Below are 16,348 nucleotides of genomic sequence, written 5' to 3'. Positions count from 1 at the left end.
GTTCAGGGGAAATGGTCTAGAGAAATAAGTTTATATTCTGCGATTTAAGTACAAAATGCAAAAGTCTTCACTAGAAATACATTGCAAAAACTCTGTGCTAACCCATTAAAAAACTGAGTTATATTTTTATTTTTGAATCAGCCAGGAAGTCTATTCCTTTCTGCCTACAGGTACAGGACCACAAAGTCAGACACATAATCCATGTAACTTTTGAGGGCATTTCTGACTTGCATCTTCAATTTTGGTCATGCGAGTCCTACAGCCTTGCCCTCACACATGTATGTTAGAGGATGGGACCCGTACCGATACCACCAACCTCTTAGCAATTTGAAAAATAAGGCAGCATGGCATATAAGATAAGGGAACATCTATGTGACTGAACAGCACAGCCACGTGATGAATGCCATTTATCATGTGCCCTTGGCTGCCTCACCTGCCCTCTGCTCATTTGACTAATCCATTTAGAGCAGAGATTATTCTCACGTTCCAACTGCCTGAGCAGCTTTCAACTTTGAGGCCTGTTGAAATCAATCTGCCAGATAGAGGTGTTTTTCAAGTATGAGGAAGGTTGAAGGGAAGAGAAGGGATAACAAATCCTAGTCCTTAATTATGAAATTTCAAGGCCCTAAAGATTAATCATATACATATTCCAAGCACTGAATTTTACAGGATTTCAGACCTTACACTCTCCAAATAGTGAAGTTTCTAGATCTTACACTGCCACAAAGAGGTGGAATTCCTTTTCTCTGGAGAGTTACCAAACTCAATACCTCTGAGAAATACGGAAATACTTTTTTCTTTTTTTATTAAGCTGGATTTCAGTGCCTGAGAAGTAGCAGTGATTCATAAGTTGTTGTGCATTATTTTATTTTAATCTGATCTTTACTGGATACTAGGGAAATGCCCATGAGGCTGACTGGATGATCACATTTCCTTGCATGCTTCTCCAGAGGAGGAAAAAGGGCTGGGCTTGGTTCCCTAGGTGTAGCATCTCTTGTGAACAGTTTTACACTATGCTTTCTCAACTTGGTGAACTCAAGCCGATTCAATTTCAAAAATACATTTCTGCTTGATTGATAGCTATAGGAAGGTGCTAATCTGCTTCTCAAATGAATTTTTCAGATCACATGATGAAATACCAGCCCCAGATCCTCTGGCTCCAAAAAGCACTGCAATCACATGCAGCCTCAATCACATATAATGATTCTGTGTGATTCTGTGTGGCCACCAAACCGCTGGAACAGAAGTTGGTTTAGGCTGCAATCATAACTGCACTTATTTGGAAATAAGACCCACTGAATTCAAAATGACTTCCTTTTGAGTAGATATGGCAGAGCTGTATCTAGGAGGGATCTGCCAAGGTTTCTGCCGTGGGTGAAGCCTCCAGAGGGGCACCATTAGGCTCCCAGCCTCCCTGGGCTTCAGCCTATTTTTTGTCCTTTACGAATAAATGTGTTGAGGGTGTTTTTGTGTGTGTATGCAAACACAAATCTGAGGGGGGGGGCTGCCAAACTGGGTCTTTGACCCAGGTGACAGAGAGCCTAGTTTCAGCCCTGGATATGGTTAGGGTTGCACTGATGGCCTCAGTGGGTTTCCTTTCAAGTCTATCTATATTTCTAGCAGCCAAGTGACCTTCCCTCTTCTTTGCACATTTTCTACGGCTGCTCTGCTCCCTTCTACTTAATGTCAGTAAACCCCCCTGCTCCCCCCCCCAACTTCTTACATTGCCACACAAAATCTCATTTAACAAGTAATTTCAAACAAACCATGAGTGGCCAGCCAAGATCAAACCTAGGTTATAGGTCATTGTTTGGAGCAAGACAAACCACAAACCTGGATTAGTATGTAACGCTAAGCCAAACTATGGCCTAGTTCTCAGTAGAACAGCAGCAGCAAGACCATGAGAGCAAAGCAGTCATGATTTTCCAGATGGGCTTCCTTGTTCACGCTAAGCCAAATGTTGACTTAATATGTGAACCAGAGGATGCGTTTCAATCTGGTTTTAGGCTCAGTTTCTGCACAGAAACTGCATTGATCATCCAGGTGGGTGGTTTGGAGTTTTTTGTGTGTGTGTTTTGCCAGGCTCTCTGGACTTGGAGCTAGAAGCATGGCGATCCCACTCATATCCAAAAAGCCAATTCCAGAAGGTGGTACTGAGAGACTCCAATAGGATTCCATCTTGTCTCTTAGGATATTTAATAGCTACATGAAACCACTGAATGAGAATACCCACTGTTTTCCAGTTTTGTATCATCAATACACATATTAAATTCAGTTCTACCATTCCTTTCTACCATTCTGTTACATCTGATTCAGGTGAGGCAATTAAAGTGCTGAATCAATGCTTGGAATCAGTAATGGACTGGATATAGGCCAAGCGAATAAAGATCAGTACTGACAAAATGGAGGTACTTTATAATAGGCGATTTCTCTGTCCAGGGAAGTGATATTCGACCTGTTCTGAAGGGCACTGCATTTCTGCTGAAGAATGAGGCTCACAGTCTGGGGATTCTCATTGATCCAGCCTGGTTGTTGGAAGCCCACATAGTTTCAGTGGCACACCCTTTCACTAGCTGAGGCAGATACATCAGCTGCAAGCCCTCTTAGAGGTAATTTGATCATGGCTGTCCATGCTCTGGTAAATTTTGGCCTAGGCTACTTCAATGCGGGCTGTCTTTAAAAACTGGTCACAAATTTCAGGTAGCTCAAAATGCAGCCACAAACCAAGACTGGTCATTAGAAATACATCTCACGAGTGCTTACCAAATCAATTTCTAAGCATAATTCAGACTGCTGGTACATAAAGTCCTACCCAGCTTAGGACGTGAATGGTTATCTTCTCCCACACCAACCTGCCCATGCACAGAGATCTTTCAAAGCCCTCTTTGAGGTAATGAGGCAGGAGATAACTAGAGAAGGGCTTCTCTGTTGTGGTACTGTATTCTGCTTAGGAAATTCTCTCTCTCTCTCTCTCTCACACACACACACACACACACACACACAGGCTTGCCTGGCATTCACACTAATGTAAATTATTTTTTATTTCCCCAAGCTGTTCAAATTGGATGGATTTCTAAACTTGATGGAAACGTTTTAATGCTGCTTTTTGATCTGTTATTGTCTTGATTATTTCTATTAAATGTTTATAACGTTTTTATATTGCTATTCTAAAATGCTTTTACTGATGAGCAGCATTGCAATTCCTAAAAGGAAACAAATAAGCTTAAAACCTCTAAGAAACTGGATGCAATAAACAAACCACCTCTTTGTTTTGAAAATCCATTGGGAAAGTGTACTTAGGACACACACTTTGGCACGGGCCACATTCTACCATGCTGAATCAACTGCCTAGTGGTGAAAAAACCCACAGAACTTTGAGCAATGCTTCTTCCAAACGAGCAAGGAAGTAGATTCATTGGGGTGGGGGGAGAGAACTTGCTGATACAGTTGCAGTTCTCAAGTCTGTGGAAGGTTAGGACCGGTTTATTTATTTTTCTACCCTTCCTTTCCATAAAAATAATCAATTACAAACAATATATTTGATCTGGGCTTGAACATTAGTGCTATTGCTGCAGTACTGGTTTCATGTGCTATTAGTGCCATCTGGAAGAAGACAGGTTGCAGCAACCTGCACCAGCTGCATCTTCAAATGGCTGTCCCTGGTAGAGCACTCAATTCTGAGTGTTTTATGAGCACAGGTCACAGTAGGGTGTCCTGATGCAAAAGAGAACAGGGCTTCTGCATCTTTGCTATGCAGCAGAGGGGATTTCAGTAGGTGCAGCTTGCATGTCCAGCTACACCTGCTGAATTTTTCTCTTCTGTGAATTTACTGAAAGTGCAGACCCCTTTCTTCTGTTGCATCTGGACACCCTGGATTACAGTGACAAAATTCTTGTTTTCAAGGAAACCATATGGTGCTTTGGACAGAGCTGACAAAATAAATTCTTCCCACGACAACTGAGTTTCTTTAGTAGTAATCTGGGTCTAGAACCAACCTAAGACAACAAGGCTTCACCAATACAGCAAATAAGAACCCATCTAGAATAGCAAAACTGGAAATGCCTGTATTTCCTATCAAAATCACTTGTATCTTATCAGGATTTTGCTTCAGGCTACTGATTCTCTTTCAGTTAACATTCTTAAAGAAGAACAAGTATAATCAACAAATCTGTGACACTTCCCTTTATAGATAAGTAGTTTCATTGCCTAAGGCTGCAATCCTAGCCTCACTTACCAGCTAATAAGTCACATTACTTCCAAGTAGATATGTCACGGACTGCACTATTAAATGCTCAATAATAACATCTCCCAAAACAGTAAACACTCTTAAAATCAATTATTATTTTATTCTCCTGTGGAACAACTGCTGGAAAGCAAAAATGACTAAACAATGGTTGGGAGGCAATAATATTTATACAGTGGTACCTTGGGTTAAGTACTTAATTTGTTCTGGAGGTCCATTCTTAACCTGAAACTGTTCTTAACCTGAAGCACCACTTTGGCTAATGGGGCCTCCTGCTGCTGCCGTGCTGCCGGAGCACGATTTCTGTTCTCACCCTGAAGCAAAGTTCTTAACCCGAGGTACTATTTCTGGTTTAGCGGAGTCTGTAACCTGAAGCGTATGTAACCTGAAGCATATGTAACCCGAGGTACCACTGTATAATTATTATTTTCACATTAAAACACTGATTTTGCATTGTAATTTAGTACCAGTAATTTTCTCTGTGGCTGCAATCTTGTGCACCCCATGCACATCTAGTAAGAATCAATGGGAGTTACATACTGCAGGACAGTATTGAGTTTGTGTAATTTTCTCTGAAAATAGTGAAGTGATGTTAACCATAAGCTTTTCATATTTCAAAATTCAATTTCTTTCTCATGGGAAGCATATCTGTGAAGCTCGCAAGAGTACAATGTCATAATATTTAACCAATACATTCTAGGAAAAAGGCTACTAGTTCTACTAGACCAGGAATGGTGTGCCGGTGGCACTTCAAATGTTGTTGGATTCCAGCACATCAGCCCCAGCCAGGACGACCAATTGACAAGGATGGTGGGAGTGTAGTCCAACAAAAATGTTGGAACCAACAATGAGGAACTAGGGAAGGGCTATCTAGAAAAAGGAGGAGAAAACACAGTCCACCTTCTATTCACTGCCACTTGACTGTAACAAAATATGAGGAACTTACAGATAATGAATGTTCCTTTGCCAGCAAAAGGACAATATTAAGATATTTAAAAAGACCCATAGGGGTACGGCATTTTTTCATTTATATGGTGCAAACAATTTTTTTAGAAATTGTAATATGCATGCATTGCCAATCTCTTCAAGAATTTCTGCTCTCTTTAAAATTACATAAAACGATTTGCTTTCTTACGCTTTTTAAAAAATATGAAGACATACCACCTTCACCAATGATATTTTTTGAAAATAGGCAAAAGAATCAGGGAACCTAGCTGTAACATGGAAAAGACTGAACTGCTGCCAGTATTTTTGAACTGACTTTATAACTTACAGAAAAGTGAACTCTAATCAGACTAAGCAGAAGAACCTGGAAGCATCAACTTGTACTAAAATCAGTTAATTGTAGTAGAGTGAGCTATTACAAGCACAGTAGAGTCTGTAGGACCCAGTATGACAAAGAGTAAGAAAATTTAGTGGTTTAGCGTGCAAATATATTGCCCATGCATACATTAGTACCATAGTGGTACTGTTAAAAACGGACAACTAAATTGTAGTTTCAGGTAATTATAAATGATTTCACCGATATAATCCACCATGCATACTTAAATGAATTCAAAGTACATCAAGTTACAAGGAGAAATAATCAACTCCCTAATTTTAAGAAGAAAAATACTGCATTAAGATATCAAAAAACCCAAGTCATAAAATCTAAATTTCAACACTTGATCTCTGATTTAGTTTTCAGTTTGGAGAATGAATTTCAGCCTTGTGTCAGCCTTCAAATGTTGCTGATACAATCTGATTTTCAGTCAAAAAAGTATTTTGAAATTTAAGTATCTTATTAACTTTCCCTAGGAAGTACATTTGTATCATTACAGATCATTACACAGCCAAAGGTCTATTTTTGGTGAAATGCTGGCTGAGGTAAGTAAGCATAATGTCATGTATGCACAGAATAACTAGTTTCTGTAACCTCCAGCCATTTTCAGCTCTCTGAGCTGATGGCACTGAGGCACCCTTGTTTCTGCTGGAAATTGGTATATACTGTATAATGGGACTTCATCATCATTGCTTTCAATAATCTTTAGTATCCTGGGCCCCAACATCATTCCTGTGGATGTTGGGTCCCTAGATATTGTTGGACTACAACTCCCATCATCCCTCACCATCCGCTAAGATGGCTGAAAATGATGTGTGTATTTAGGTTGAAAAACACCAACCTAAGTGGACTGAACTATTTATCAGGCATTATAAAAAGCAACTCAAGACACCGTAACACCTGGTCACTGAGGGAAGAATTCAAGGTTACTCTCTTCTAGTCGATCCATCAGCGCAAACATTTCTGCTTGGCAGATGAAACAATTCCCCCTATCTTCCCTTGCGTGCTGTTCTGGGGGGCTCTACTGACCTTCCAGAATGGCTTTGGGGGAGGCAGAAAGGGAAAGCCCTGGTGTGCTAACGGGAGCCTTACACTGGCTTCCACTAGTGTGCTATGTTTGTTGAATCTGGACCTATATTTTTAAAAATCACATGTAAAGAAGAAACATTGGTACATCTGCATCAGCACAACCGGACACCTTCATCTGCCCCAGGTGCAACCAAGCATGTTCTCATGTATTGGTCTCTACAGTCACAGCAGGCGCTTTAACTCGCCAATGGTTCGGTTTCACCCACAAAGGCACACTCTTCCATTGTCTTCCGAGACAGACAAGTGCTAGCCAATCAATCCACTGAAACTGAAGCATGTTCACATACCTCAGATTTCAACTGAAAAATCAAGTACCTAATTAAATCTCCCCCAATCACTACTTGAAAAGATACTTCATTGTGGATGAAAATACAAACCATGAGCCAATGAAGCAAAGTTCTCAGAAGAGCTGGTAACAGCTGCCAAAGTCTGAGTTCTTATGAAACATTAAATGCAACATTTACACTACATAAATGCTAGTAAATTTAAATGCAGAGCCAATACCACTGCTGACTATCTTCTGGGGCTTTTTTTTTTAATGTGGGAGGTAATCCCCTTCAACGCACATCTGTTTTTACACACAGCCATCTTACCTAGGTAGAGTGATGAGTTTTCTTTCTTGACATTGTCATCCAAGTAGGTTGGTCCCAAGGTGTAGATGGGTGTGGAGCCCATGCCAATGAGAATTTGGGCACAAATAAATAAAGCTACATAGAGTGAGTGGTCCTTTCCACCTGAATCCCTGAAACACTCTGGCGACTCCGCATGGTCTTTGGAGTTATTGCCAGTCATGCACAAGCCGTCATTAGAGACAGAAGAGTTCAATTCCTGGATCTGATATGGTGGAGAGATGAAATGAGGTAAAGAAAACATGGCAGCCCCAAGTGCAATAAATAATCCACCGACAGCAAGCCACAGAGGCCTTCGTCCTCGTCCCCCAAAGTAACTGATGAAAACCACTACCACCAGGCTGCCAATATCAAAACAGCTGACCAGCAGCCCAGACTCAGAACTTTTCAGACTGTACCTCCTTTCAATGGTGGTGATAACACTGCTCAGATAGCCAGAGACCATAAGGGACTGGATGAAAGTCAGGAAGCACATGCACACCAAAAAGAACCTAGAATCTATCAATACTACGTTGAGAAATTTTCTACCTGGGATTGCCAGCAGCGTAGAAGCTGGTGAAACCCCTTTACTAATGCTGGCAGAGTTATTGCAGCCTGTTCTTTCAGCAAAACTCCCAATTCTTGAAAAACTGGAAGCTGTAAAAGAGAACATAGTCCTGGAAGAAGCAGTAGCAGCAGCAGCAACATTGCTGCGATGTGCTAATGTGTCAGGGTCAAGGCCACATCTCTGATCAGAACCCCCCTGGAAGCTCTGTAAGTTCCTTTTGGCTGTAATGAGAGCACTTTGTGAGGTGTTAATCGGTGGAACAGATCCATTCAGAACCGGCAAGCTCTTGGACCTGAAGCTCTCATCCGGCTTTTCGGGCTGCTGTCCCCCAAGAGAATTTGGGCGCTGGTGATTCTGCTGCTTTGTTATCCCTGACAAAAGCATGCTGATCACAAGCCCAGTTTGGACTGAGAGTTACCACTTTCCAATCAGATGCATAATCTCGTTGAAAATCAATGCTGTCTTTTCATCCCATGAGCACACAAGCATGCACTGTGGCTTTCAACATCAGCCACAGCCACTCTGGAATAAGGGAGTCTACAATCCAACACTGTCAAATCAGTGCATCAGAGCACGTGCCCAGCAGATTCTTTTGTGGCTCCATCCTTCTTAGTACTGCTTAAGGACCTGTTCCCCCCTGCCAGCAGCTGAGCTATAAACGGATCGGACTGGGCCTCTCCCCTTCTGCAAGCACATTCCCACGTGGATTAATTGGACACGTTTAGCAGTGAAGAAGTGCCAGAGCTCTTAGAGAAGCCTAGCAGCTCTGGGAAAGAGTCCTTGAATGCCTGCATCATCGGCCACCAGGATATGGATTTGAAGGATGTCCTCTCTCTGTCTCCAGTTTAAAGACTCCTGGTGGTAAATCTGCCAATCTGTAAGGCAGAGAGAGAGAGAGAGAGAGAGAGAGAGAGATCAAGTAAAGAAGGTCAGTATGCTGCTTTTGTCCTGCTTCACCCAGCAGTAGTTCCCAGCTGCTGCTCCCTGGGGCTAGAAAAGGACACAGCAATCTCTATTATCAGGCACTCTCCCCTGAACAATAAAAGCAGGATGGCTGGAATCTTCTTACCCTCCACTACAATCAAAAGCAGTAACAGCCTATTGATATGACATTCATTTTAATAAATGAGAAGTAGTTACAGCATCAACGCAACAAAAAATTATCCCTCAAAAATATATGAAGGCAAAATCAGGTTCATTTCAGCAATTTCTTTCCCCACCTCACCAGCCTACCCTTTGTAAAAAGAGATATTTATAAAAGAATCACATGCATAACACATAAGTGTCCTTATGCAGACACTATAGCCCCTTTTATTAACTCCGATGCAATAGCAAATGTCAACATACTAACTCCTTTATTTTCATGGCTAAAAATAAATATACTGGAATAAATATTCAATTACAAATAGCAAGGCATCAGAGACTGTCTGCACCTCATCCATTTTGCTTCCTTGGGCTCCTGATAACAAGGACTGGAGTTTCACAGGAGGCTCTCCGAAAGACAAGGAAAATAATAGGCACAGGAAATAAAGAAAATCTCAATACATATCTGACAGACATGTGCCATCCCAAAATCAACATACAAGACAAGCATTATTTGTATGTCACTGGTACACAGTAACGGCAAGCAAGTGCAATTTCATGCACATATCTTCATGATCAAAACACCCTCACACAGGGAGTCTTGGGGCACAGAATGATCTACACAGCCACATGCATCAGTGTATTTGGCCAGAAAAAAGTGCCCATCTGCATCTCCATCTGGAAGAGTAACATTTATAAAGCTCCGTGCTTGGCTTTGTGAGCGTTTGCCTGGGCTTTGTGCTAAAATATAAAGGCACCGCTACATACTGGGGGGGGGGGTCGAAATTAAAAGGCAGGGGAAGGCGCAGGGAATCCGTTTAACTAGACAGCTGCCGCTGCCATGCAGCAGCCTGCACAATAAGTTCCATGCACGCGGCATGCACACTGCCTTCCCAAAGAGCTAGAAACCAGTTCGCACATGCCAGCCTCTCTGTAACATATTTTAATCTCTGAAACTCCAGGACTTTCGGACCAATTCTAAACCCGCACCCTCGGAAGCAAGTCCCGCTGAGTTCATCGGCAGTTAAACGTGCATAGGACTGTCACCTTAGATGACTCCCTATTTCCACAAGTTCTCCCTACTACATCCCACACATTAATACCCCATCCCTGTGCACCTACTTCACAGATTTCCCCTACGGAAACAAAGCTGGTCACTTAGTGGTGGTGCCCAGGTGGAAGAGATGCCTCTGTGTCCGCCCCCAGCCTCTCCCACCCGCTTTTGTCTCCTTTCCAGCTGTGGGGGCTCGCTCCGTGCAGCGCCGAGTCCCAAAAGTTTAAGCCTCGAGGAAGCTTACAGGGAAGGCAGACCTGGAAGAAGTTAAAGGGAACCCGCAAAGGAACAGGGGAAGGGGGAGGAATCAAGCGGGGGGGGGGGAGGGAGAGAAGCGCGAAGGGATTATAATGCAAGGCATCCCTCCCCGCCATCCAAGAGCACCCTTCCGAGATGAAGAAACAGCCTATTACTCACACAGCTCGCTGGCTCGTATCCGTGGGAAGCCGGGAGGGAAAGCGGTGGGGGGGAATGGAAAGGCGAGAGAGGCAGGAGGAAGGGCAGAAAGCCAGCCGCCCCAGCTCTAGCTTGGGTTGCTCCCGCCTGTAGGTAGCGACTCCCGAGTGTCTCCCCTTGAACTCCCTTCCTCACCCGGCCTGACACTCAATGCGGAGTTTCCCCCCCCCCCCGCGCCGTCTCTAGGAGCGAGGCCGCGTGGAGCGCGCAGGCGCACTCCGTCCCCTCCCCTCTCCTTTGTGAGGAGAAACGTCTCCCCGCGGCTGTGTCGATCCACCTGCTCCTGCCTTTCCAAGAGGGACGCAGATTGGCTTCCCCTGGAGTCAAGAGAGGGAGCCGCGGGGCTGGCGAAGAACCGCCGCCGAGAGGAACTCCCGCCGGAAGGGGCAAAAGGAGAGAGAGTCCTCCCCATAGAAGATTCCATGGCGAGCATACACGATACACCAGCGTTCTCCTCCGAGCCGAAATCCCCTCGCCGCCCTTCGGTTGAAGTGGGCTTGTTCCAGTGATAATAAAATTAACAATCCATCCCAGAAATGCAGTCCTATATGCAAGCTAAGGGGGAAACCCGTCGAATGGAGCGGGAGTCCCTTCAAAGTAAACTCGCTAAGGGTAGAGCGGTTCTGTTTTACAGTTAGTAGGAGTAGCCGTAATAATAATTAATATGTTAAGTAGACAGCGAAATCAAATAATAATTAATATGTTAAGTAGACAGCACACCAGGATAAGGCCACAAAGATATTTTTAAAAAGCGTTTTAAAGGGTGTGGGAACAATGCACCAACAGCAGATTTCCCTTAAAAGCACCAGGAGAATGAAAAAAAAAAGTCTTCACTGACCCTTTACCTGCGAGGAACCAAAAAAGGTCCCGAGGGAACAGATTATGACACAACAAAAGAGCTAATTTGTTTAGCTATCTTAACTGACAAGATTACCTATCAGTGACAAGATTACCTATCAATATGAGTTATCTAAATGCTGAAAGCTCTCAAGCCATAACTTTCCTTTGAGCCATAGCATATTTTATTTATTACAATTAAAGCTTGCCTTTCATTCAGGGAGCACAAGGGGGCATACATGGGTTTCTCAGAGAGTTTCCCATCCTGGCATGGGAAAGATGCCGACTGTTGCTTCAGTAAAGTTGGTTTGTTGTGCACCTGCAGACCATTTCCACTCAAGGCTATAAATGCTAATCCAAATAGAATTGACTGTCACTTTAGCAGGGCCATTCCTACCATTTAGGCAAAGTGAGACCGCCACCTCAGGTACACTGTCTCACTGCCAGTGTTGGATTAAGATTCAACTGCCAAATCAGTCAGCTTCTTTCTATACAAGAAATGCATAAGGGAAATCAATCTTGTCTTTCGCATCAGACAACAAATTGTCTTGTGCCTGCCATGCAACATTAGTCATGCAATTTCAGACTAAAATTGCCATCAAAAACCTGAACCATGTGCACACCTCTACACACATTTAGCCATAAATTGTATTTGTTTAGATTTTGACCCCATTCCACTCCAACAGCTTTCTAATTGCATATCATACCAAGAGTTGTGCTCACAACTTCTACAACATTTCAGAACATCCAGGTGGGCACTGCTATATGTATAATAAATGCAAAATAATACAAACTTAAATGAGACAGCAAACACTGAGGACAGTACATTCTATCATATATTAACAAAAGGCATATTACAATTTCTCTTTTTTATATTTACCTAGGAAAAAAATAATTATAAATTTAAAAAATAAATAAACTTTTGTGAGTTCTTTGATGTACTCTGTATACCAGAGGGCCAAGTTATTACTCACATGTGTCCTGTGTGGCAACTCATATCAGTAGCACTGCCTCCTGCTGTTCTGAGGATCTTACTGTCCCCATATATTGTGGCTCTTGTTCCTCCCTCTGGGAGAAGTAGAGCAGGTGACAGCGTTTTCAGTAACCAACCACAATCATGCAATGTTAACTCTAGCCTTCATGTGTTACTTCAGTTCCCTAAATTGGTCAAATCAACACATATGCACACATCCCCATTTGGCTTGCCAGTGATAACCATTGGATCTCCATTTCAATTATGTATTCTGGCTTTTTAAAAACATGTTGATGTGTGGAATTTACACTAGTCTGGCAATATAGATGGGGGTATGGGGTATGGTTTCAGTTTATTTCGTATGGTGTCTTCCTCTGGTCCACAACCTGGACAAATGCAAAGTCTGCCTGTCAATTAACTGCTGGCTTAATTTTTAATGCCACTTATGCCAGGCATTTAGTCAGTTCCAGGGCCTCACAAGTCCAAAATATAGGTTTTCTTAATCCCTTTATCACAGGAACAATTTCTGATTTTTTAATCCAATTTCAGTGCATGATTGCTTTGAATCTTCCACTGCACCTAAATATTGTTGCAACCCACTCCCAAGTGGTGCAAAATTCTGGGGCTTCTCGGCGTTTTGAGTAAGTTCCCGTTTTGTTTTGGGAATGAGGTCCAACAGAGGCTGTGGTGTCATTATGATAGATGGTATATTTAGATATATTTACAACCTAAGTCTACAATGGAGGAGTTCACAGCATTAACACCCCAAAAAGTCCCATTTGATTCAAACAGAAATCAAATGTAGCTCTCAAATGTTGCTCCAGCTTGCTGCTTTCTTTCTAGGTCACATCACTGCCCACTCTGCTCCCAACTCTGGCCTTTTTTGTTGAGGGAGGGGTCCCCAACAATTTGCCATCTTGCACTGAGCCCCTCAATCCCCCGTCACCTCTTAAATTGAATGAGGGGGATGCAGATTTTATAGTCATATTTTCAGGGGTAGACCACATGACCCTTGGTCAATTCTGTTATTCTGTGGGGGGGTCATACTGATGTATATTTTGCTTTAGGAGGCTTAGTTTGATTAGAACTGAATATACACAAAATGCAAAATCTATTACTTTTGCTAAATGAGCCACCATACCCTAGGGTTGCCATACAACTGGAATTTGCCAGACATAGACAGGATTTGGCCATGTGTAACGACATCCAGGCGGAAATTGCTTAAATGTCTGGGGAAATCCTGATGTATGGCAACCCATGTCAGCAGTGTAGATTTTGGCAACAACTTTCACTTTTTGAAATATGGCAACCATAGCTGCTAGAGGGCCGTGACAATTTGTGTCCCAGACTTTTTAGACTACCCATGTAGTATCTCAAACCAAAGAGGCGCATTGGTTGCTATAAGTGAAATATATTGGCATTTTTCTCAGCTCTCCATCCTATTACTTGGCTATTTCCTGCAATTGGAAGACTTGATTAGATTTTAACACTTGATGGATCCTGGGATTAGAGGGGTCATCCCTCTCCCAACCTCATAACAATATTCTTCTGATAATCACTTCGGGTTCTTCTCTGACTTTTGAAGGCTCTCTTTTGCATGGACTCTAAATACAGGTAGTGTGGGATAGGTATGATATCAGCCCAAAATCTAGCAAGGATTTTACTGGGTGCATGTCTATCTTGATTTATGCAACCCGTATTCTCTCTGTCAAAGATCTCAGAAAGCCAGCTGGGTTAGTAGCGATTTGTCTTACCCTTCCTCCTCTCTTTTTAAGCTCCATGCCCACTCTCTGAACCAGGAACTTCCCTCACAGGCTGAGTGGGTGAGGCCTGGACATTTTCTTTCTGAGATTTCAGAAGGAGTTTCTTGTGATTCTGGAGAGGGTGGCTCAGTTGAAGATTTCGGAGAGGAAAGAGACTAAGATAGGGTTGCCATATGTCTGGAATTTCCTGGACATATTTGGAGTACTGGATCCGAAAGCAGTGTCTGGGTGCAAAACTGGTTAAATGTCCAGGAAAACCTGGATGTATGGCATCAGATTTTGGCAGTGTTGATTTTGCCAATTTTCCTTTTTTAAAAAAATGCTCAATTTCTTTGTGATTTTGCAAAAACAAACAAACTGCCAAGTTCCCTTTTTTTTAAAAATGCTCAACTACTTTGGCCGCCCCCCTAAAAACAACTCAACAACTTTTCCGTCTGGAAAAGCAAACGTCACAGCACCACAACCAGTGAGTGAGACTGAGGCCTACACATGTATTCAAGCCTAGGACTGTGTAACAAAAGATAGGCCTGAAATCATTCACCTGTGGATAACTGATTTATTAGACTCCATTTTCCTCCATTTTTGTTTACTGATTTACAATAAAAGTTGTGTCTGAGTTGTTCCTTTTGCTCCTTCCCTTTTTCTCTCATTGTTAAATACATCTTAGCTCCTATTCCTTTATCCCCACTTGAAACATAAACCTGCTTGGCCTAGGGGCTCCACACGCTATTTTGAGGCCTTGCCAGTCTTCAATCCTTTTATAGTTTTGAACCCAGGTCCCTTAGTTTGACCACAACAAAAGATTGCCAGTGGTAAAAGAAATTTTGTACCTACCTGCTCAGGGCAGAACCTGTTGCGACCTTGATTCAGTCAATTCAGTAGCTGGTTAGAAGGGAGGCCTGTATAACCACAGTGCTCTCCAGTATTTCAGCCCATTTGAATGAATGCGTCTGAGCTGGTTGTTTTAAGATCAGCTGGAGATAGGACTGTTGTAATTACAGTTACTGCATCACAGAGCAGGGTGAAAGCAGGATCCAATCAGGAAACAAAGTTCCTCATTGCTTATGATGAAACATTGCAAGCCAATTATTTAGTTTCTTAGGCTGCAATCTTATGAACTCAGTAGACAAGCAGAAAGCTGCACTTTTAAATACTTCAGCACATTAAACCAGACTTTCCCAACCTGGTGCCCACCAGATGTTTTCCAGAACAACAATAATATTCACTGGGCTTTTGAGTCTTGCTTGATTGGTGCCACTTCAATTCTCTCATGTTGCTAGTCCAATACAATACATTCTTCCACTTGTAGTCACACTGGATCAGGGACAACATAAACAAATCCCATCTCTTTGTATTAAACTAATATCCCTGTGCTTCAAATAACCCAGTAAATATAAATAAATCAGACAGTAGTGGCATCAGAAAGAACTCAGCGGATCAGTTGTTTTCTTCTGAGTTGAAATTCTGCAGACACTCCACATTTCTATGTATATTCATAGGATTACAGTCAGACATCCCTCTCCCATCACTGGCTGTACCTATTGAGGTGCAAGGAATGTCTTGCTAAAATAGCATCCTGCATGAAGCAAGGGGGACCCAGAGGAACCCGGTGCAGAAGACAAAGGTGCTGCTTGTAATGATGGGGTGGTGGTTCTGCAAGGCTCTCTGATGGTACAGATATGGTTGGACACTGTGAAAACAGGATGATGGACTAGATGGGCCTTTCATCTGATCCAGCAAGGCTCATATTATTTTATGTACTGTTCTAGAGTTTTGTTACAAATGGGAAGAGGGGGCTTCTGATCAACTCCATCAGCTGGCTATAGAGTGGGGGTTGGGAGCCTCCATGTGTTGTTTCTATCGTCCCTGGCCATGAGTCATGGTGCCTGGGGCAGATGGAAGTTGAAGCCCAACAACACCTGGAGAGTTGTAGGTTCCCCATTGCTGGTGTAGAAAGAGGAAGAGTAATATGCTGTCACTACTTGCCCATCATTTGACCAACCGAGATAGATCTGAAAGAAAAGGGCAGTTTCTGCCCTTTGTGGATTTATCCCATAGATGGTTGGTGGAGTTGATTTCACAGCTGTTACTTCATCTGTTACTCTCACACATATTGTGGTCCACCACTGAAAAGAACTGAGAACAACAGAACGTAGAAAGTATATGCGTATTTTTGATATTAAACAGTAAGCGTTTGACATATAGATCAAACACTTTATGCCTTTAGCTTCTGTTCAGCTAATGTTGACAATAGGTGACAATAATACGGGAACAGAGTAATATTTTCACCATTAACCATGGAAGTGGGCTGGAACACTGTTGTACCAAAACTCTAGAAAAAGCACAATATTAC

At 42.6% G+C, this 16,348-nt stretch overlaps 1 protein-coding gene across 4 annotated transcripts in view; it reads right to left on the bottom strand.

Annotated features, from left to right (window-relative positions):
• SLCO5A1 (solute carrier organic anion transporter family member 5A1) overlaps positions 1 to 14,972 on the bottom strand; it is a 59,341-nt gene extending 44,369 nt beyond the window's left edge. The window contains exons 1-3 of one of the 4 annotated variants that reach the window (XM_083451023.1): positions 14,830 to 14,971; positions 11,967 to 12,020; positions 7,247 to 8,704 (exon numbers count right to left, since the gene is read on the bottom strand). In XM_083451023.1, coding sequence (XP_083307149.1) covers positions 7,247 to 8,213 — 967 coding nt within the window. In that variant the 5' untranslated portion in view covers positions 8,214 to 8,704; positions 11,967 to 12,020; positions 14,830 to 14,971. Of the gene's footprint in view, positions 1 to 7,246; positions 8,705 to 10,383; positions 10,915 to 11,966; positions 12,021 to 14,829 lie in introns of those variants that run through there. The other 3 variants (XM_083451021.1, XM_083451022.1, XM_083451024.1) reach the window with 3 other exon arrangements.
• Between the last annotated feature and the right edge of the window lie 1,376 nt (positions 14,973 to 16,348).

Source organism: Podarcis tiliguerta (genome assembly GCF_965153285.1).
Source record: "Podarcis tiliguerta genome assembly, chromosome: 7".
NCBI classification, from domain to species: domain Eukaryota; kingdom Metazoa; phylum Chordata; class Lepidosauria; order Squamata; family Lacertidae; genus Podarcis; species Podarcis tiliguerta.
Note: the sequence above shows the minus strand (reverse complement) of the source record. Positions and strands in the feature narration are given on the sequence as shown.